The 21,733-nt window shown below is 40.9% G+C and overlaps 2 protein-coding genes and 1 long non-coding RNA gene across 3 annotated transcripts in view; 2 read left to right on the top strand and 1 right to left on the bottom strand.

The window, feature by feature from the left end:
* Positions 1-21,733, bottom strand: part of LOC306986507 (retinoic acid receptor beta-like) — a gene marked incomplete at its 5' end in the record, with an annotated part of 50,374 nt that overhangs the window by 17,656 nt on the left and 10,985 nt on the right. The gene's annotated exons all lie outside the window — the stretch shown is intronic.
* Positions 6,666-8,608, top strand: LOC306987072. The gene is made up of 3 exons (XR_013795084.1): positions 6,666-6,797; positions 7,992-8,128; positions 8,448-8,608. It is a non-coding gene; the product is annotated as an uncharacterized lncRNA (long non-coding RNA).
* LOC306986915 (uncharacterized protein) lies at positions 9,503-10,814 on the top strand (the record flags this gene model as incomplete). Its single annotated transcript, XM_079590728.1, has 5 exons — positions 9,503-9,615; positions 9,768-9,945; positions 10,047-10,174; positions 10,494-10,664; positions 10,728-10,814. The coding sequence occupies exons 1-5, from the start codon at positions 9,550-9,552 to the stop codon at positions 10,812-10,814; spliced, it is 630 nt and encodes a 209-aa protein (XP_079446854.1). The 5' UTR covers positions 9,503-9,549.

Here is a 21,733-nt window from a genome sequence, read left to right as displayed (position 1 = left end):
TGGATCTGTGTTTTTGGGGAGCTAAGGACCTTAGTCTTTGAAATATTGAGGTACAGAAAGTTATTCTCACACCACATACTAAAATGTGCTATAGAACGTTGATAGTCCAAAAAAAAAGAGTCATTGTCCTTATTAAGTAGAGCAAGAAATACTGTAATCATCAAGTCAAGTCACCTTTATTTATATAGTGCTTTTTACAATACAGATTGTATCATAGCAGCTTCACAGTGATAATATGAAAATAATACAACAACGTTTGTTTCTAGAAGAAAATTGCATCATCGTCCACCTTAAGTAAGGCAGATCAATAATATTGTTGAATAATAAATGTCCCCAACTAAGCAAGCCAAAATCCAAGGCCACCAGTAGCAAGGAATCAAAACTCATCAGGTGACAGAATGGAGAAAAAAAACCTTGGGAGAAACCAGGCTCAGTCGGGGGCCAGTTCTCTTCTGGTCAACGAGCGAACATTGTATGATTATGATTCAGGCAGCATTAAAAGCCAGATTGGATCAGAACATTTAGAGTATTTATCCATTTCCATCTGGTTGGAGGTCGGAGTCATCACGCCGGCTGGCACTTCAGGGATGCATCATGGATGAGTCCAGGTGCAGGTCCACCATCTGATCTGGATATGGCCGGGATCCCGTTGACTTCAGTAACAGGGAAGGGACTGGTTGACACTTCAGGACTGCGTTATCATCGTGTCCAGGCGCAGGTCCTTCATCAAATCTGGATACGGCCTGGATCCAGCAGACTGCGCTAAACCTCGGATAAACAGAGAGATTAATATTAGCGTAGACGCTATCCTTCTTATGATGTAACAAGTACATCAGGGAGTGTTCCCGGTTCCTGCTGACCTAAACTATGCAGCCTAAATTAAATTATAGAAGTCTATAATGTGTTATGTGTATGCAAAGAGATGTGTTTTTAGTATAGATTTGAACTGTCTGATGATTCCCGGACAATGGTAGGAAGACTGTTCCAAAGTTGTGGTGCTAATAGGAAAAGGATCTACCGCCAGCAGTTGATTTTGATATTCTAGGTATTATTAACTGGCCGGAATTTTGAGATTGCAATAGATGTAAAGGACAATAATGCGTTAAGAACTCGCTCAAGTACTGCGGAGCTAAACCATTTAGTGCTTTGTAAGTGATCAGCAATATTTTAAAATGTATACGTTGTTTAATAGGGAGCCAATTCAGTGCTGACAGAACGGGGCTAATATGGTCATACTTCCTGGTTCTGGTAAGAACTCGAGCTGCTGTTTTTTGGACCAGCTATAGTTTGTTTATTATGCGTGCAGGGCAACCACGCATAATAGCATTACAATCTAGCCTTGATGTCATGAACGCATGAACTAATTGTTCAGCATTTTTCATTGAGAGCATATGATGCAATTTAGATATATTTTTAAGATGAAAAAAATGCGTTTTTACAGATGCTAGACACGTGACATTCAAATGAAAGGTTGGTATCAAAGAGCACACCCAGGTTCCTAACCGACGACGAAGACTTAACAGAGCAGCCATCAAGTGTTAGACAGTTCCCTTTCAAGGGAACTCGAGCTGCGTCGAGACGCATTGGGAACACCCTGCGTGATTGCGTCGTGAAGCACGTGTAAAATCAGTCCAATGGAAAAAAGGGAGACGTCATAGGTGGGTGACGTCATCGAACAGGAAGCTATAAAGCACCCTTGAGATCAGACTGCGACAGCTTCTGTTGCCTTCAGCAAGCGGTATCTGTATCTCTGTCCTTGTCTATTTACTGTTGTCTGTCCCAGTATCTATCTATATATATATATATATTATGGCGAAACAAGAGTACAAGCATTGTGTTGTTCCCTGCCCACGTTTCATCATGGGTGGGGACTCGCATCAGCTTTGTGTTGCTTGTTTGGGAGTGGAGCATACCCAGTCGGTCCTTGAGGGGGCTAACTGTGAGCATTGCGAGAAGCTGTCCGTGAGGACACTCTGCTCTTGCTGGACGTTCTTCGAGGAGGACACGGGTCCCGCTGCTGTGTCTCACAGCGGCGACGCTCGTCTTGGGGATCGCAGATGGATCTAACGGCGGGGTTTGAGACGGGCCCCGCCCTATCTCTGCCTTCACCTGTTAGATCCAGTGCCTTATCGCAGGGAGAAGCACACGCTGCGGTTTCTTCTCCCTGTGAGGAACCAATGCTGTGGCTATCCAGTTCCGAGGAACCGGACGCTGCTAGTATTGATACAATTGAATATGAGAATTCGCCATATCATACACTTGGAGTAGATGAGGAGCTTATGGAGGTTTTATCTCGTGCTGTTGCTAAATTAAATATTGACTGGCCAGCAGAAGATCACGAAGAGTGCAATAAAAAGAGTTTATTAGATGAGAGATTTTTTGCCATCTAGAGCACTGCCTCCTCGCCGGGGTTTACCATTTTTTTACCGATCTCTACACTGAGGTGTCGAAATCGTGGAATGAACCAGTTTCATTTCGTGTTTTTAATTCCCAAACGTCAAACTATGTTATGGGGATTAAAGACGCGGGTTATATGGCAATGCCTCGGGCTGAAGAGACGCTTGCGAGCTATCTCTCTCCCGAGTCAGCGTCATCATTGAAAGCGTTACCCACCAAGTAGTGTTAATTTTGTCACCTATTTTTTATTAGGGCCCAAGCCCTGAAAGGGCGCAGAGCCCTATTGTTCTTCTAAGGATTTTTTGTTATTAGGGCCCAAGCCCTGAAAGGGCGCAGAGCCCTATTGTTCTTCTAAGGATTTTTTGTTCTTCTTCTTCTTCTTCTTTTTCTTCTTCTTCTTTATAATAAAATTTTTTTCAAGGTTTTTGCCACTTTTGGGGGCCTTAACGTGCTCAAAAACTCTTGAAACTTTGCACAGGGGTCAGAACCCATTAGAGCCGGACTGAAGCTGGTACCCGGGCGTGGCAGGTGGGCTCGACAGCGCCCCCTGGAACGGGGTCCGAAAACTTGGTCCATAAATCAAACACGCTTGCATGAAATAATATGAAACTCGGTACACTTATAGATCTCATCGGTTCATATATCCTTCACGCTCTGACTTTTTACCCCAGCCCAACAGGAAGTCGGCTATTTGGCGTAGTTTAAAAAACACATGCAATGGAATTTAAAATACTCCTCCTAGACGATTCAACCAATCGCCACGAAACTCGGTCAGCATGAAGTCAAGACATTGAGGATGATAAATTGCCAGGGGATTTTTGATATCTCGAACGGTTTGGCCGTGATGAGGAAACAAATTTATGGCGAACATTGGAAACAGGAAGTGTGTTATAACATCCTCATACATTAATTGATCTTGATGAAACTTCAGCAGCGTGTTCGTTGTAAGAAGCCGATCACATGGATGTGACTATTGTGAGTCAAAGTTATAGCGCCACCAACTGGCAGCAGGAAGTGTGTCACTTTCAAAATGCTTTGAATTCACCCTCTTTTTTTTTACCCCATTTGCTTCAAACTTCCTCTGTATAATGTAAACACACGACAGATGTAGACCTATGAAAGGATTATTGATATCTTTAATACTGTCGCCATGGCAACGCTTTAAACTTTTATATTCTTTTTGGATGCATTTGAGGCACTTAACATACTTCAAATTGCATGAAACTCAACATGCATATCACATTTATTGTCTAATAGACATGTGCGAAGTTTCAGAAACGGGCGTGGTAAGGAGCTCAGTAGCGCCACCTTTAGTCAAAAATGGGGTATTAGTTTTACCTACAGTAACCAAACTCGGTACGTATATTCTTCTCTTCGATCCGGACAACTTTCTAATTTACAGTCATTAGCTCCGACCAACAGGAAGTCAGATATTTTGGTTTGAATGTGTACTTTTTGGAGCATTTTCCCTCTGCCCCTCTGTGTGTGTGAGTGTGTGTGAGGAGGGGGGCTAGTTTAGTTTAACCCTTTCTCTGCTGTGTGCAAAATCTCTGGCACTTTTGAGGGCCTTAACGTGCTCGAAAACTCTTGAAATTTTGCACACAGGTCAGAACCCAAGGCCATCAGGGCCAGGCTGAAGCTGGTACCCGGCGTGGCAGGGGGGCTCGACAGCGCCCCCTGGAATGGGATTCGAACACTTGTCCGTATATCAAACACGCTTGCATGAATTAATATGAAACTCGGTACACATATAGATTTAATCGGGCCGAACAACTTTCCCTGGGTCAAGTTTTACGCCAGCCCAACAGGAAGTCGGCTATTACGGGTTGATTGGAGAACGCTTGCTCTCGCATTTGAAACACTTCTCCTAGAGAATTCATCCGATGACTACGAAACTCGGTCAGCATGAAGTCAAGACATGGAAGATGATAAATTGCCAGGGGATTTTTGATATCTCGAACGGTTTGGCCGTGGCGAGGAAACAAATTTATGATTAAAAAAGGATGCATAAAGTGTGTTATAACTTAGTTGTAGTTTTACCTACAGTTACAAAACTCAGCGTGTATATTGATCTTATCAAGCCGAACAACTTTCTAATTTATCATTAGCTCCGACCAACAGAAAGTCAGATATTGTGGTTTGAATGTGGATTGTGTCTCTCTCTGTCTCTCTGTGTGTGTGTGTGTGGTGTGTGTGTGTGTGTGTGTGTGTGTGTGTGTGTGTGTGTGTGTGTGTGTGTGTGTGTGTGCGTGTGTGTGTGTGTGTGTGTGTGTGTGTGTGATATTTTGGTTGGGTGACAGTTGTAGGTTACAGTTTGACAAGAGTTTATAGTTTAACAAAAGCACAATGTTGTGCTTTATTGCGAGTGTACACAAATATAGAGAAACACTTTGAATGATGTCCTGTGTGAACAAAATGACGGAGTATGTTTTTATGTCTCCATTCGATCGAGCCACACACACACACACACACACACACACACACACACACACACACACACACACACACACACACACACACACACACACACACACACACACACACACACACACCACACACACACACACACACACACACACAGCATTCCAATCTTGACATAGCAGCATGTTCATTATAGCCTTAATAAAATTTAATAATAAAATAGTCAACCTAACATAAAAAAATTACACTGCTCTGTTTAAATAGTCAGTTGTACAGTTCGTACCGTTCACAGTAAGCACCGCTCCACTGTGATGTTTCCAAGCATATATATATATATATATATATATATATATATATATATATATATAATATATATATATATATATATATATATATATATATATATATATATATATATATATATATATATTTTAGTCTTAGTCTTTTGCCAAATGTCCTTGTTAGTTTTAGTCATATTTAGTCATTCACATATCTTTTTTGTTAGTGAAGTTTTAGTCGACTAAAAGTCTAGTTTTAGTCAAAAGAGAACTTAAGGTATCTTAGTCACGTTTTAGTCAACTAAAAGTCTTTTCATTTTAGACAAAACGTTTTTGTCTTTTTTTTAAATAACACATTATTACTGAGATTATTTCTGATAAAAATTTCAGTAAAAAAGTGTTTCACATATCTCAAATATTGGATAAATGTCATAATTGACCGTTCGCAAAACCCCGCCCTCGAACGGTTCTCGTCCAATCCTAGCTCAGCAACTGTGACTAAGGAGAAGGACCTCCGTCAAACATTCCGATTTCAGCAAGATAGTGCAACGATGCGCCTATGGCAGTGAGGTCTGCACGGGCTTAAAACTTGCTGTATTTTATGATTGCTTGCAACTATTATAAAAAAATAGGCTAACGTTACATGTACAAACACCGTTTCACTACGGCACTGCGGCCCCCTCATCAGTCAGCAAACAAGAGGGAAAAAAAGAGAAAAGGCACGGACTTACTAATTACGAAACTTTGATGTGGTTGAACAGGTACACAGTCACAAATTCCTCTGGAACTCAAGCATTAAACTTTAAAACAAAGTTCGCGCAGTTGCACAACTATTTACACAAATATATCCTTCTCAGTAGTTTGAGTTATGAATGAAGAGAACAGAATCGAGAGTTAATGGTTCAGCGCGTCCTCTGATTGCAGTGTTGTGACTGAAATAGCGCGCGCGGGAGCACATGCGCAAAACAGTTTTGTAAAATGATATATGATCAAATAAAAATGATTGATAAATAATTTTACAAAACTGTTTAGTGCATGTGATCCCGTGCGCTATTATGTCTATACTTTCTGTCGTGCCCTGGAGGATATGTCTGATGCATTACTCTAAAACCAATCACTTAATGTATGGAGCTCAACCCAGCCATGGCTATGGTTCTCAATTGTTTGACGGGCGTAGTAACAATAACTAAGGGGCGTGGCTTTTGCGAACGGTCAATTACCTGACAAAATACACTTGTTGAATGATTTTTGTTGAATGCAACTGTTAATGTTTAGCCTAATTAATAGTTAATTATCAATATTTGCAATTTAATGTTAATTTGCTGCTAATAATAAAGACCCCCCCCCCCCCCCTGCATTTATTGCATCATATTCAGGGGTGACAGATTGATAAGCAGACATGCTATTTATGAGTGGATGTTAATTTTGATACTTTGCGGTAAAAGTGGCTCTCCTATTGACTTTGTCATTTCAGTGCGGCTCTCATGAAAAAAATTGTGAAGACTACTGCACTTGAGGTAAACTTAAACATACCAAAATTTAATTTCAAAGTGAACTATCCCTTTAACAGGACCTTCCACACCTTCAGTAAGCTTTGAAACAGATACAATGTCACCAAATTCAAGTGAGGACAGTGACCGGACTCCAAAACGATTCAGGAAGTATGTTGAAGAGGCTTCTCACAGCTTAGAGGCCAGAGATGTAAGTCCCAGTAGCCTTACACAGACATTTACTTATTTACTTATCATAACTATGGCTGTCACTTTCCGTTCGAAAATCGATTGCACAATCGATCGGGACCAACCAACACAAGTTTCAAAAACAAATTCTCCCGAGGCCGGAGAGCGTCCAGTTGAATGGAGCATATTGAAGCCTGCCCTTCAGTGATGTTTTTCATTGGTTATAGCAGTCCACTCTGCTTGTTGTTTTTAGAGAATGTTGCACTCCTGTTTGTCATTGTGCACGAAACTTCACGCCAATAAATCATCAGAAATATTTGCTGACTTGTGCATAGTGTCTCAAGCGCCCTCTGGATCCTAATGTCCGTCTTTAGACATGAAAGGTCGATTTTACAATCGATTCAATGAACACTTATGTCTCAAAAATCTAAACTGATTTTTTTCCACAAAAGTGACAGCCCTAATCATAACCTTGAGCTTTACATGCTAAAATGTTAATTCATATATTTTGTTGTTGTTGTAATTTATACATAATAGTAATTGACTTTAAAAGTTTAATCTCAGATCAATACATCTCTGATCAATATTTCATGTCTAATTATTTACTTAAACCGTGTAATAAGTGGAATAATGTACATCCACCCGGTTGTTATCGCAGATTATTACATGGCTTGGTTGAATTCCAATGTAGAATGCGGTCTGTTATTTCTTGATAACACACTGTTATTTCTTGATAACAGACCGCTGCGGAGTATAACAGACCGTTGCCATGAAAAACAGAACGTTGCTATGGACTCACAGGATTTTAACCGTAGACGGAGCGTACTATTTTCTTTAGCGGAAGCAATACAATCGTAAACTATCAATAAACTTCTTTTTTAAATCAATATTTTGTTTCAAAGTAATGATTTATTTGGTAGGTACCCATGTAATAAGCGGGATAATGTATAACGAGTCGGTAGTTATTGAGAATACAACCCCTTCAGGCTGCTCAAGATCCCTCCCCTTCGCGTTGGGCTCCCGATGCAGCCTGTCGGGGTTGTATTCTCAATAACAACCTCCTCGCTATACATTATCCCTTACATAAACCCCTTTAGGCTAATACAATAACCCTCCGCTTCACGTCTTGATCAGCCTGTCAGAGTTTATTCTGCTATAACAACTGGCTGGATGTATGTTATTCTTTACATAATTGGTTATTGTTCCTTTTTTATAGTTGATAAAAGAAATTCTACAGACAAGACCAGGTGGCGCAAATGTGCTCAAGGAGTTTGAAGATACAGGGACAATTAGCGATGACATGAGAAAACTGATGGTGAACATCTTGGTTGCACACATGATTGAGACAGAAGGGTAATTATCAAAATATAATAGTCTTGAGTTATTTAATTTGTTAGTGATTATGATAGTATATCAATTCTGAAGTATATTAGTTGGGTGCTACAAGTGTCACGATACCAAAATTTCAGTATCCAGTACCGATAACAGTGAAAATCCACGGTTCTCAATACCAATTTTGGTACCAAAGCTTAATTTAAATGTAAATATATTAAAGGGATACTCCACTTTAAAATGAAAATCCTGTCATCATATACTCACCCTCATATTGTTTAAAACATTTTTGAACAATTCTCATCAATGTAAAGTAACATTGAGTGTTTACATTTTTCAGGAGAGTCCCACATCGACTTACCAAACAGAAGTATGGTTTGGGAATTATCACCTTGTTTCCCTCACTGAGAGATCCCCAAGGAAGGACTGGATATGTAAGTCATTATGTGAGATCAGAACTTTCAATATTTTTGTGATAATTTAGAAATGTCTTAAAGTAGTTTATTTTTGTTGGAGGGTCACAAGTGGTTAGTTTACGTTTGAAAAATCGATTGCACAATCGATTAGACCAACCAACACAAGTTTCGAAAACAAAAATGAGGGAATTGATTTTAACGTCCTCCTTTCGGAGCGCGTCGAGCTCGGCACAATGCAAACACGCGTTACACAGCAACTGCACACATACGTAGCCTACTTCTGCATAATGTGTCTCTTTTTACAACAAAAATGTGAATTCTGACGGTTTTCAGAATTGAGATACAGATTTGGGCTACAGTTGCCTACGTAGGCAAAATTAGTTTGACATTTCTAATCATTGGCTAAACACAGCCATTTTGAAGCCTGCAGTAATGTTTTTCATAGATGTTATGGCAGTCCACTCTGCTTATTGTTTTTCAAGAATGTTGCACTCTTGTTTGTCATTGTGCACAAAACATTATGCCAATAAATCATCAGAAACATTGCTGACAAGCGCACTCTTTACGTTCGTCGATAATGCCTGTTAGTTGTCCATGGACTACCCCATATTAAGAGTTGAAAATGAAAGCGTCTTTAGACATGGAAAATAGATTTTTACAATCGATTCAATGAACACTTATGTCTCAAAAATTGTGAAGTCTCAAGTGACAGCCCTAGTTACAATTTTGAGTTTTAATTTGTGTCACTTCATCAGGAACATTTTTATGATGGCCAAAAAAACACTGGATTCTTGTCATGGCGCCTCAAGACAGTACAAAGGGGGACAAAACCTTCTGCAAATAAGGATGATCCAAAAAGAGAGGAGAACGGAGGCCTCTTGCTTGACAGACAGCTGTGTCACCATGAAGATCAGCTAGATAATGACCAAAGTGTACAGGCTATCTCCTTGATGAATCATACAAGTGACCGTGAGGTCATCATGCAGAAGATGAGGTTCACGTTTGAATACAGACAGCGCCTTATCCATGATTCAGAGAAATCCACCACCATTCTCTCAGTTTTTCCTCGAATTCCTGGATACTAAAGGATTGGTATGTATTTTGTCTATGCTTTTTTCAAACAAATTGAAATGCAAGTTTCAGAGAATTGTCAAATAGACTAAATTGTTGAATACACATTTATCATGTTGATATATTTATATTTTATGGTAATTTCTTTACATGTTTTCTGCCAAATGCTTCAGATTCATCAGGACTTCACACTCCAATTTGGGTCAGAAACTGCTTCCAGAATTTTTGAAAGATGGCCAACTGTATTCAAAGCAAAGGTTATCAGGCTAGCAGAAACCTTGACTTCCACTCCACTGCTGAAAAGATTACTGTCATCTGCCAAAGAGAACAGGGAGGAACAGGATTCCTCAGGTAGAGCTTTACAGAACTAACTTGCAATGGGTTTGCATTTAAAATCAGCTTATCTTAGTTATTGTAGTGTAGACATTTAACATATGTTTTGTGTTTTTCAGAATGGGACAGTGACCTATCATCCTTCCTTCTACTTCTCCATCTCTTGTCACCCCAGGCTTCAGGAAGAAAGAAAACCCACAAGATCAGCATTTCTCAGGCTGTTGACCACGTGGTGGTATTTCAAAAAGTAGGTAATTGGTGACAAAATACAAGGGTATTATACAAGGGAGTGTTATACTTTGATTTACTTCACTAAAGGGTTAGTTCACTCAAAATTAAAGTTCTGCAAGTAATTACTCACCCTCATGTTCTTCCAACCCCGTAAGTTCATCTGTCTCACTCCTTCATAGGCTTCTACGGGATTGCAACTCACTGAGTGTTCAAGGGTGTTCACTGATATGCTCACACAATAATCGCTGCAAAAGATACTTTCCATCAGGTCTTATCGTAGTTTTCTCTAGTTTTGATCAAATTTGTGTTTTTCTTTGTTTGTTTTCTTCATTCAGGCATGCCGGAGTATACAGGAACATCTTGAGGCAGAAGAGAATCGTCAACTATACATTCTTGCCGTAGGGAGTAGCAAGGAAGCCATCAGTCAGTTCTTCATTGTGGTTGATAAAAAGCTCATCCCCTGTCAAGAATCCTCCTCACTTGCAGCAATTGATGAACTTTTCAAGGTCCGTTTTGTTTTCAGCATCAGTTATGATCTTCCACTTAAAAATATGTACACTTTTCTCCAGACTGCAGTCTACAGAATTGATGTTGGCACCACAAGTGAGAGCCCAAGGGTAAAGGAGCTCAGAGCTAAGTTATTGAATGATGTTTAGATGCTACATCTCTAAAACGCTGCTTGCTACAACAGTACAATTAATTTGCCACTTTAAACTTGTACATGGTTTGTATCCTGGCAAGAAATTTGCGCTGGTTTGTGCTCAGGATGGTTGTTCCTGGCAATTTAAAAGTTATGCAGGGTTTAGAAAACATTTAATTAGATTTCATTGTAGTGATGTAGCATCAAGCAGTGAGAATGTATCACTACAAAATCAACAAGCTCCAAATCCCAGTGAAGCAGCATCACTTGTTGTGTCTAACACAGAGCAAAGTTAAGGTAATGATGCAATGTTCTTCTGTTTCAAGGGATTGTTCCAGGGAAATGTGTGCATCCATAATAGTCAGATTGCAGGGTAACGGTGTTGCAAACAGTGTTCTTATGTCAGTTGTTGAAAGTATGGAAGATTGTGTTACTGATTTCCATACAAGTTTAAGAGAAAACATTTTAAACTTTGTGCCTGTTGAAAGCACAAGTAGAAGTTCAGTTGAAGATGTTTTTAATAGTTTTCGTAATCCATTCTCCGATTTTAATACCGAAACAAAATGGAGAAAATATTTCAGCGAGAAATGGGGGGTTGTTGAACCTACTGAAATACATTTGGGCATCAGATACGATACAAGAAATAATAATATCTCTGGAATGTATGAACAGATTCCAGTTAATGACACTTTCATATATATCCCTCTTCTGAAGACTCTTGAATAAATTTTTAGGAATAATGAAGTCTGTAATTTTTTTCAAGAGAAACGGCAAAGTGACATGTTTCGAGATTTTTGTGACGGACAGTATTTTAAAAACCATTATTTGTACTCCATTCATAGCAATGCACTTCAGATCCAAATTTACTACGATGATTTTGAAACGGCAAACCCATTAGGATCTAAACATGGGATTCATAAACTTGGCTGTTTATATTTTGTGCTTCGTAACCTGCCAGCACAAATAAATTCTTCCTTAATGAACATACATCTAATTTTTTTGTTTCATTCTGAAGATGGAAAAAAGTATGGCATGGACAAAATACCTGGCCCATTGATTGATGATGTGAAAATACTTGAGCAGGAGGGAATGAAGGTGTCATTTTCTGAGGAGCCCATCTTTGGTACCATTGCGCAATTTACTGGTGATAACTTGGGTCTAAATGGTATTCTTGGTTACGTTGAATCTTTTTCTGTGAAACATTACTGCAGACTGTGCCTCACTGACAAGGTGTTAGCACACAAAGTATTTAGTGCGGATGATCCGCAAGTGATATTGCGTAACAGAAACCTAAATGAGGAACATTACAAGTATCTTGCTGACAACCCTAATGAAAACTCCTGTTATGGTGTTAAAATAAATTCTGTACTCAATACCTTGACTTACTTTAATGTATCAGAGAACTTTGTGCTGGATATTATGCATGATATCCTGGAATGAGTTGCACAGTATGAAGTGAAACTGCTTTTTGAATACATGAGTTGCAATCTAATTTCTGGCGATTCCATTTCTCAAAGATTGTATGCCTTTAACTATGGCTATTTAGACAAAAACAACCGCCCAACCGATTCTGTTGAGAGATTCCTTTCTCTCCTGAATGAGCACATGGCTGGTTGTGAGTCAAGGCCTGAACCCGAACGTACAAGAGAAGCCCAAGAGGAGGAAGGGCTTGTGTAGAAGCCATTTAAAGCCTGAGAAAGGTCCCACCTTTCAGGGTTGGCTCAACCAATAAGAAAAGGGGAATTTCTAAGCGGGAGATTCCTCTATTGGGAGGATTTATGGGTCTTTGTTTTAAGCGTGTTCATTTACATGTGGAGCTGGATTGGTTGCTGATGAAGAAACTCTGAAAGATTATTGTAATACTAATATGTTTCACAGCTATCGACATATCATGTACACAATCATTTCGATCTTCAACGTACCAATTTATAGAGACCAAACATGGTATAGGTGAGGTTACATTGACCGTTGGTTCTATTATAAAAATACATGGTATTAAAATTAAAATAATATAAATAAAAGACACTACACAAGACAGTAAATCATTCACACAATGTTCTGGGATGCATGTTCATTTATAGATCAGTTCATCTATGATTAATGCAGAAAAGTATTTTTAAAGGTCTGTTTCTGTCTTTCCTATGGCCTCTGCCTTGACCACATTTCTAACAGCAATAAAAACAACTTATCTGATCATAGTCATGGTAACCAAAATCCTTCTTGCCCTTGTTGGGGGGATGGGACCATAGATTCCAGAGTGAGTTTTAAAGATTGTTACATATAACAAATAATTGTGTCCGATTTGCCTCAGTCGTTACACACATGACAACATCCACATCACTCGTTGGCCAGATGTGTCTTGAACGTATTTCCATAACTTCGATTGGTCAAAATTAACGTGCAGGAAAATTCCAACAGAACTCCCAGAAGTAAACAAAGAGGAGGAAAATTCAGCAGACAACACACCGCTTTTTACTATGGAGAGACGACTGCGTGGGCTGATTGTATCCCTGGTCATAGTTTATTATATAGTTTGTCTACACCACTTTAGGCATTTGAGAATGAAGCGAGGATGCGGCTTGAAAATAATGTTTTAATGCACTGCACGTGGCGAAGGCGCATCGTGCATCGCAAGTCACTTCAGGAGGAGGCGTGCATCAATGTTGCTAAAAAGTGACAATGCAGAGTGCAGCTGACTACGGCAGCTGGCTTAGTCCAAAAATGCAGAGTTCTTTGGCAGTTGGGTCTGTTCGAGGTCGGACTACGTTCTCACCACACACAAACCGCTCCAGAGTTTGTTTGAAAGCGTACCGATACCTCCTCGTACGCTTGTTTGGTGTGATTGATGCATTCACACCTGCCCAAACGAACCGCACCAAGGGGGACAATGAACTCTAGTGCGTTTCAACCACACTAAATGAGGCAGGTGTGAAAGCACCCTCAGATCAGATGATGTTGGTCACTTTTAGTGATTATAAGCATCATGTAGTGTGGCATGATTTATTGATATGACCTGAAGTCCAATATCTGATTAAGTCATTAAATATTAGTTGTTAATTTCACAAGCCAATACTGCTGCAGAAATTCCTGCAGTGGTGTGATATTCTGAAATATTTTATGATGTCATTATACAGAAAATGTTTTGACAGGATCATATAGACTCAAACAGACTCAGAATCAGCTTATGAATCTCAACAATGGTGACAATGAAAAAAAATTCAGATCAACTCTGAACTCTGACCTGTTTTTTCAGTTTATTTAAATTAGAATATTTTACTTTAATTTTACGTTTTTTGTTTGGTAGCTGCCAGTCATTTCACCATTTTCTTACCATTTTTTTTTACAATGAAGTATTTGATCGTGATAATTCAGGAAATACCTGTATAATAACAGTGTTTTTTAGTTTATTTAATTTAGGATGTTTTACTTTAATGTTACAGGTTTTTTTTTGGACTGCCAGTCATTCGACCGTTGTAACATTTAACTGTTTTGTTATTGTTTAATTATAGATTATATTTGTAATTTTACATACGTTTTTATGTAATTTATGGCAAGGGTTTATGGGAAGTGTTCCTGGTTCCGGCAATGGTTGACAATGTTAGGAAGATTGTTCCAAAGTTTTGGTGCTAAATCGGAAAAGGATCTACCGCCAGCAGTCGATTTTGATATTCTAGGTATTATCAACTGGCTGGTTTTTTGAGATCGCAATAGATGTGAAGGACTATAATGCGTTAAGAGCTCGCTCAAGTACTGGGGAGCTAAACCATTTAGTGCTTTGAAAGTAATCAGCAATATTTTAAAATGTATACGATATTTAATAGGGAGCCAATGCAGAGTTGACAGAACCAGGCTAATATGGTCATACTTCCTGGTTCTGGAAAGAACTCTAGCTGCTGCATATACAGATCAACATAAGGAGAAAGGAACGGTGTTCTTTCATTCTGTATGAGCACTTAAACACAATTATTACAATTTTATTACTACTAATACAAGTATTACAGTAATGAGAATCGTGGTGAGAAATGTGTGTAATTTTCTTAATAGTCCTTTTTAGGCTTAAATTTCGAATAAAAAAACAATCAAAATGATGACCATATGCCATGATAAAATGGACCTAAACTAGTTAGATATCCCAAAAAGTTAATTAATGCTGGCCCCAGGTTGTTTCTGTCACTAGCCTTATTCATCAAAAAGAATGGTTTACTGTATTCCGCTCTAGAGTGAGAACTGAAACCTGCAGGCTATTTGACACTCTGCATGGATTCTGGGCAGGCAATCTATTGTCTCAGGCTCAGATCAGTAAATATGATATCTGCTTAAGAGAGAAGCATTAAATCACTCTAAGATTTGTGGCACATTTCACTGAGACCTCACCAATGATTGACAAACTAACCACAGAAAGACAAGCGGCCAGGCTTCAATATTAAACCTACTTGTCTTCTTTCTCCCCAGGGTAAAGACAATGCTGTTTGATTTCCCTTTCCAATCTCAGTCAATTACCACATGGTCATAATTCAATAGAGCCAAACAAAGAAGTGCCCAAGGAATATTAATTTCATTTAGCAACATTTATCTTAACAAATTAGACAACTAGGGACATTAGAAAAAAAGCTGCCAATGTTAGAAGAATGCAATGGCATCAATCACACAAACAGTGCAGGCAGCAAATATGAAAGTGGCTCAGAATAATGTAAAAGAGCACATCGTGCCTATGCAGCTAATATTCAGTAATTTTAAAGTCACCTCCTTGAACCGAAGGCCACATATCAAAGCTGTTTTATTTTATCTTTAAAGCTTCCAGTGTCATTTCTCATAACCATCACTGTCAATAAAGCATTATTCATTGTAGGGTAGAAGCGCAGCTATCTCTTTCACCCGCCTGTGAACTCCTCAATCACTGAAGGATGAGATTTGAATATTTTACAACATAATTGGAGCTTTAACCTAATCTGAAGCAGTGCTGCTTCTTTTCTGTTGCCTAATAAAAGCATGTCGGGAACCGTATGTAATAATGAGGAACTTCTTTCAGAAAAAATTGTGCCAAAAGAAATGACTTCACAAATAATTTCCCAAATCTTTAAAAGTGAAGATTTTGTATAAACAAATATGTATATGCAGCAGTACAGGGTCAGAAATGAATGGGGTAAGGGGGCAAAGTTCCAGGTAAGGTGCCAAATATGGCCCTGTACACTTCAACTAAATTTAGTTGAATTTAGTTGAACTCATGCGATTAAAGTGAAATGTGAAAACAAATGACAAGTGTAGATTGCGGCATTACATTTAGATCTGTGCTCATATTGGTAGCTCATATCTGACTACCACATAGTCAGAAGTATGTGGTAATTCTTTATTAATTACTAATGGGTTCCCTATATTTTCACTTTATAATACTGTTTCAGGTGATAAGTAGCTTAATTCCTGGATAATTTTTCGATAGTTCTTTAGTAATTACTAATGGGTTCCCTATATTTTCACTTTAGAATACTGTTTCAGGTTAGAAATAATTCCTGAAGAATTATCTAATAATTCTTTATTAATTACTAATAAGTTCCCTATATTTTCAGTTCCCCTCAGTCGTTGCCTCAAATACATGTATTTACTCAATGGCATTCTATGCTGAGGAAATCAGACACACACAGTACTTTATATAAGATATAAAAAACTAATCTGAGGTTAGTTTTGTATGACTGTTCATTAGTTACTTCTTAGTTATTTTTCTTGAACCTTAATTAGGTGATAATTAGTAGCAGTTCTTCAGGAGGTGAGAGAATTCATTAGATATTAATTAACTAACTGTTACTTAACACAATCCTAAAATTCTATTACATACTGATTAGTTAACACATCTTTCTTAGTAGTTAACAGTAGTAAAGAAGTAGTTAATAAAGAATTACCTACTAGTTCTTCAATAATTCCTTATTAGTTATGCAGTAAGATACAGTATGTGTACAGCACTTTGTTAAACACCTGTTGTTTGTAAAAAGTGCTATATAAATAAACTTTGACTTTGAATTAAAAACATTATTAAAGACAAGTAGCAGTCAGTAACAAAATTGTCACGATCCACACTCAAGGAGACAAGGGAAGATCCAATAATGCAGTGTTTAATAGGTAATCCGTAATCGTTATCCAGTCCAGGCAGGGTCAAAACCATAAGAGCAATCCAAACAAGAAACGAAACAAGAACAGACAAGAAAGCAGGACTCGGAAGTGGCGTGATAATAGACAAGGACTCCGTGACAAACATTGAAACAACAAGGGTATATATACACACACAGAACTAACAATGAAACAGGGAACAGCTGGGAACAATGACGGGAACAATGACGAGAACAGCTGAGTGCAATGAACAGATAAGTGCAGACAAGGATTGTGGGGAATGTAGTTAACAATGACAGACACCGTGGGGAACGAGGACCTCCAGTGTACACCCGGGGAAACACAACCAGACACCGTGACATAACCCTCCTCCTACGGAGCGGCTACCAGACGCTTCAAGACATAACAGACAACACAAGAGTCCAGGTAGAAGGTGAAATGGTGGAGGATCAGAGACGGGACGGGGGGCCAGGTCCATGGAGGGGAACAGGAACAAGGGTTGATGACTTAGCCGGCGACCCGGGCGAAACCGACAGTCCATCAAGCGGCCAGGGCGGAGACGTCAGTCCATTGGGCGGCCAGGGTGGAGCAGACAGTCCATCGGGCGGCCAGGGCGGAGCAGACAGTCCATCGGGCGGCCAGGGCGGAGACGACCCTTCGGGCGCCCAGAACAGAGCAGACAGTCCATCGGGCGCCCAGAACAGAGCAGACAGTCCATGGAGCGGCCAGAGCGGAGACGACCACGGCTCAGGAACTGGAACAGACACCAGACACCACCGGCTCAGGAACTGGAACAGACACCACCGGCTCAGGAACTGGAACAGACACCACCGGCTCAGGAACTGGAACAGACACCACCGGCTCAGGAACTGGAACAGACACCACCGGCTCAGGAACTGGAACAGACACCACCGGCTCAGGAACTGGAACAGACACCACCGGCTCAGGAACTGGAACAGACACCACCGGCTCAGGAACTGGAACAGACACCACCGGCTCAGGAACTGGAACAGACACCACCGGCTCAGGAACTGGAACAGACACCACCGGCTCAGGAACTGGAACAGACACCACCGGCTCAGGAACAGGAACGATGTGAACAGTCTCTGGGTCGGCAGACGTGACGTGAACAGTCTCTGGGTCGGCAGACGTGTGCTTCCTCCATGCATGCAGAACCGCCAACGCATAAAAAAGGAAGACAGCTCTCTTGGCCGTGGCAGGACTGATGGTGGGATCGTCCGGGGTGACCTCCAGGACGACAGCAGGCTGCACGGGCACGGCCTCCGGGACGACAGCGGGCTGCACGGGCACGGCCTCCGGGACGACAGCGGGCTGCACGGGCACGGCCTCCGGGACGACAGCGGGCTGCACGGGCACGGCCTCCGGGACGACAGCGGGCTGCACGGGCACGGCCTCCGGGACGACAGCGGGCTGCACGGGCACGGCCTCCGGGACGACAGCGAGCTGCACGGGCACGGCCTCCGGGACGACAGCGGGCTGCACGGGCACGGCCTCCGGGACGACAGCGGGCTGCACGAGTACGGCCTCCGGGACGACAGCGGGCTGCACAGGCACGGCCTCCGGGACGACAGCGGGCTGCACGGGCACGGCCTCCGGGACGACAGCGGGCTGCACGGGCACGGCCTCCGGGATGGCCTCTGGTTCATTGGGGAGGCAGGAAGTCTTCCTCCTCCTCCGCCGTTTCTTATGGCGAGGTGCAGGCTCCGGGCTGGACAGGACCAGCGGTGAGGTGAGCTCTGAGTTGGACATCCCCGGCCCAGGGTTGAAGAGAGACCGAGGCGGAGAGTGATGCCGGGACTCACCTCTAGCACCTCCTCCCCTGCGGCCTCCACGGGTCCCAGAAAACCTGGCCAGACGGGTTCCCTCAAACGATTGTCCGTGCCTGATGGAAGGGGGCTCGGGGGAATTGACCGCCATGGTCTCTTCAGTGATTCAAGCCCACAACGCAAAGCACTGAAAAATGTTCATACGAGGCAGAACCTCTCCAGCTTGCAAATTCCCCCCCTGCTGCCTCCTCTCCCTCTCGGTAAAACCCATACCGCTGGATCTATGCATGACGGATTCCTTCTGTCACGATCCACACTCAAGGAGACAAGGGAAGATCCAATAATGCAGTGTTTAATAGGTAATCCGTAATCGTTATCCAGTCCAGGCAGGGGTCAAAACCATAAGAGCAATCCAAACAAGAAACGAAACAAAACAAAACAAGAACAGACAAGAAAGCAGGACTCAGAAGTGGCGTGATAATAGACAAGGACTCCGTGACAAACATTGAAACAACCAGGGTATATAGACCCTTTTACAAGCCCACGTGATCAAATAGTTGCGCGCGCATTTTGGCAACGGAAGTGGTGTTGTTTCCCACTGGCTCTAATGTGTTAGCAACTCCAAAAGTTTATCAAAACGGTTTCCCCGCATCAAAATGTCTGGTTGTTGCGTTTACGGTTGCACTAATCAATATTCCACCAAGGGGCTTAAGTTTTATAGGATTCCGACAGGATCACGACCGTTTCAGAAGAACCGGCAGCGCCTGTGGCTGCTGGCGATTAAACGTGTTGATTGGAGCGAGGACTTGACACTCTGCTGATTCTCGCCATACTTCCGTTGCCAATATGCGTGCGCATACGTTGCTACGTCATCATTGTGTACAAACAGTAAAAGGGTCTATATACACACACAGAACTAACAATGAAACAGGGAACAGCTGGGAACAATGACGGGAACAATGACGAGAACAGCTGAGTGCAATGAACAGATAAGTGCAGACAAGGATTGTGGGGAATTAGTTAACAATGACAGACACCGTGGGGAACGAGGACCTCCAGTGTACACCCGGGGAAACACAACCAGACACCGTGACACAAAATAAGAACAAATAATCGAATTTCAAATAAATACAATAGAACAAAGGCAGTCTACAAATGAATTAAACAGTGTTTTTAGAGTTTTTTCGGGTAGATATAACAGGTACAGAAATTTTAATAAAGTAATCAATCGTGAAAAAATTGCATATTCATTACTGTATAAATTATATATAGATGTATATTTTTGTAAAGTTGAAAAGGGTAGCCTAGTTAGTCAAGAGCAGTGAGTAATTTATTTGACGTTTGTTTGTGAACATTAAAACACAGCAGCAGGTTTATTAAACTGCTACCCCTTTAAGACAGAACACACGGACCCCATTTGAACATGGCTACGTTCACTTGATATAACCGACTTTGTTTTCGAGGATACTCACCAAGACGGGCGTTTTTACATAATTTTGAGTGAATTCGTCTGTACAAGTGCAAGACGTGAAAGACAATTTAATTTAGTATTTGACCGCTGAGACACTGGTTTGGGTTTGACTTTGGATTTTTGCGTTCATGGAACCAAACGTCCAGTAATAATGTAGGAAACCACTTGATATACATAAATCAGGTAACAGTTTTTTTTTTTTTACTTTAGTTACATATACGATTTAGTTTTCATCCATATAACACGTGCTGAGTGTCAGCAATCAAGAGCATTCAACAGAATTGTGCGCGCGGATTCTCTCTCTCGTCAGTTAACGTTAATAATAATTTACATGGCTCGTTTTGATGTCTGTGGGATGAGCTCGACCCTCTCGCGCATCTGTTCCGTGGCACGCTTAATCCACGGCATGGTTTTCTCTTATCAGCTCGCGCACCACAGCTATCTGTTACTACACACGCTGCATGGTAGTAGGTAGGCCTATCGGTTGTTGGTATCGGAGCTTTTTTACGAGTGCGAGTACATGAGCTCGGTATCGATGCATCCCTGTTTTTAATAATTCAAGCACTTTTCAAGTACCTCTTAAAAAATATGGCTGTTTTCAAGGGTTTTCCAGGACTTAAATTTCAAAAAGTCAAATTTAAGTAGCCTACTTCAAGCACTTTAAGCACCTTGTACGAACCCTTGCACTCATTGACTTTGGCTACGTTTCGCGCTGCCAGTGTGGGAAACACATTCGTAGTGTATGGGAAACACAAAACAAATTCGCACGTGGAGTGACTGCTGAATTAATGGGATTGGCCAAAATCAACCCCTACCCTATTACCGATTGATTGAAGTAAGCTTACTGGTGTGTTTTACTGAAAGCGCCTCTCAGATCTTGGGAATTGTCAGACCACACGAACCTGAACCTGATTTTTTTTTTTTTTTTTTTTTTTTTTTTTTTTTTCGCAGACAGGTCTGTACGCCGGAGCGCTATCAGGCCTGTGTGTATGAGAGCCCTGTAATGGACTGGCCATCTGTCCAGGGTGCTTTCCCCTCTGGCCTAAAGAAACTGGGATAGGCTCCAGCACTATGACCCTAGAAGGCTGTATAAGGAAATAGATAGACTGAATAGGTATGTACTGTACAGACAATTTTTTTTATAGTGGACTTTATGGAATTGATCTCCTCTATATCAGCTGTGAATAAAGGTTTACAGCATAGGAGCTAAACATTTTTTTTTAACCTTTATTTTACCAGGAAAAAGCACATTGAGATTAAGAATCTCTTTTACAAGAGCGTCCTGGCCAAGACTGACAGACACAACACGTTTGAGTTTAACATCCAACAACATATACATACACAAACAAATTCAGTCAGATTTCAATATCGATAAATAACTAGTTAAAACATCTACAGCCCAATGTCTCATTCTCCAAATAATTTAAGAATACTTTAAAAGTGTCAAACGGAACCAGTTCACTCAGTTTCAGAGTATTTTGTAAACAATTCCAGGCAGAGGGAGCAGCAAATTTAAATGCCTTTTTACCAAATTCTGTGCGTACCACTGGAACAGACAGTGAGAATAGTTCTTGTGAT

This window comes from Phoxinus phoxinus (genome assembly GCF_949152265.1).
Source record: "Phoxinus phoxinus genome assembly, chromosome: 19".
NCBI classification, from domain to species: Eukaryota; Metazoa; Chordata; class Actinopteri; order Cypriniformes; family Leuciscidae; genus Phoxinus; species Phoxinus phoxinus.
Note: the sequence above shows the minus strand (reverse complement) of the source record. Positions and strands in the feature narration are given on the sequence as shown.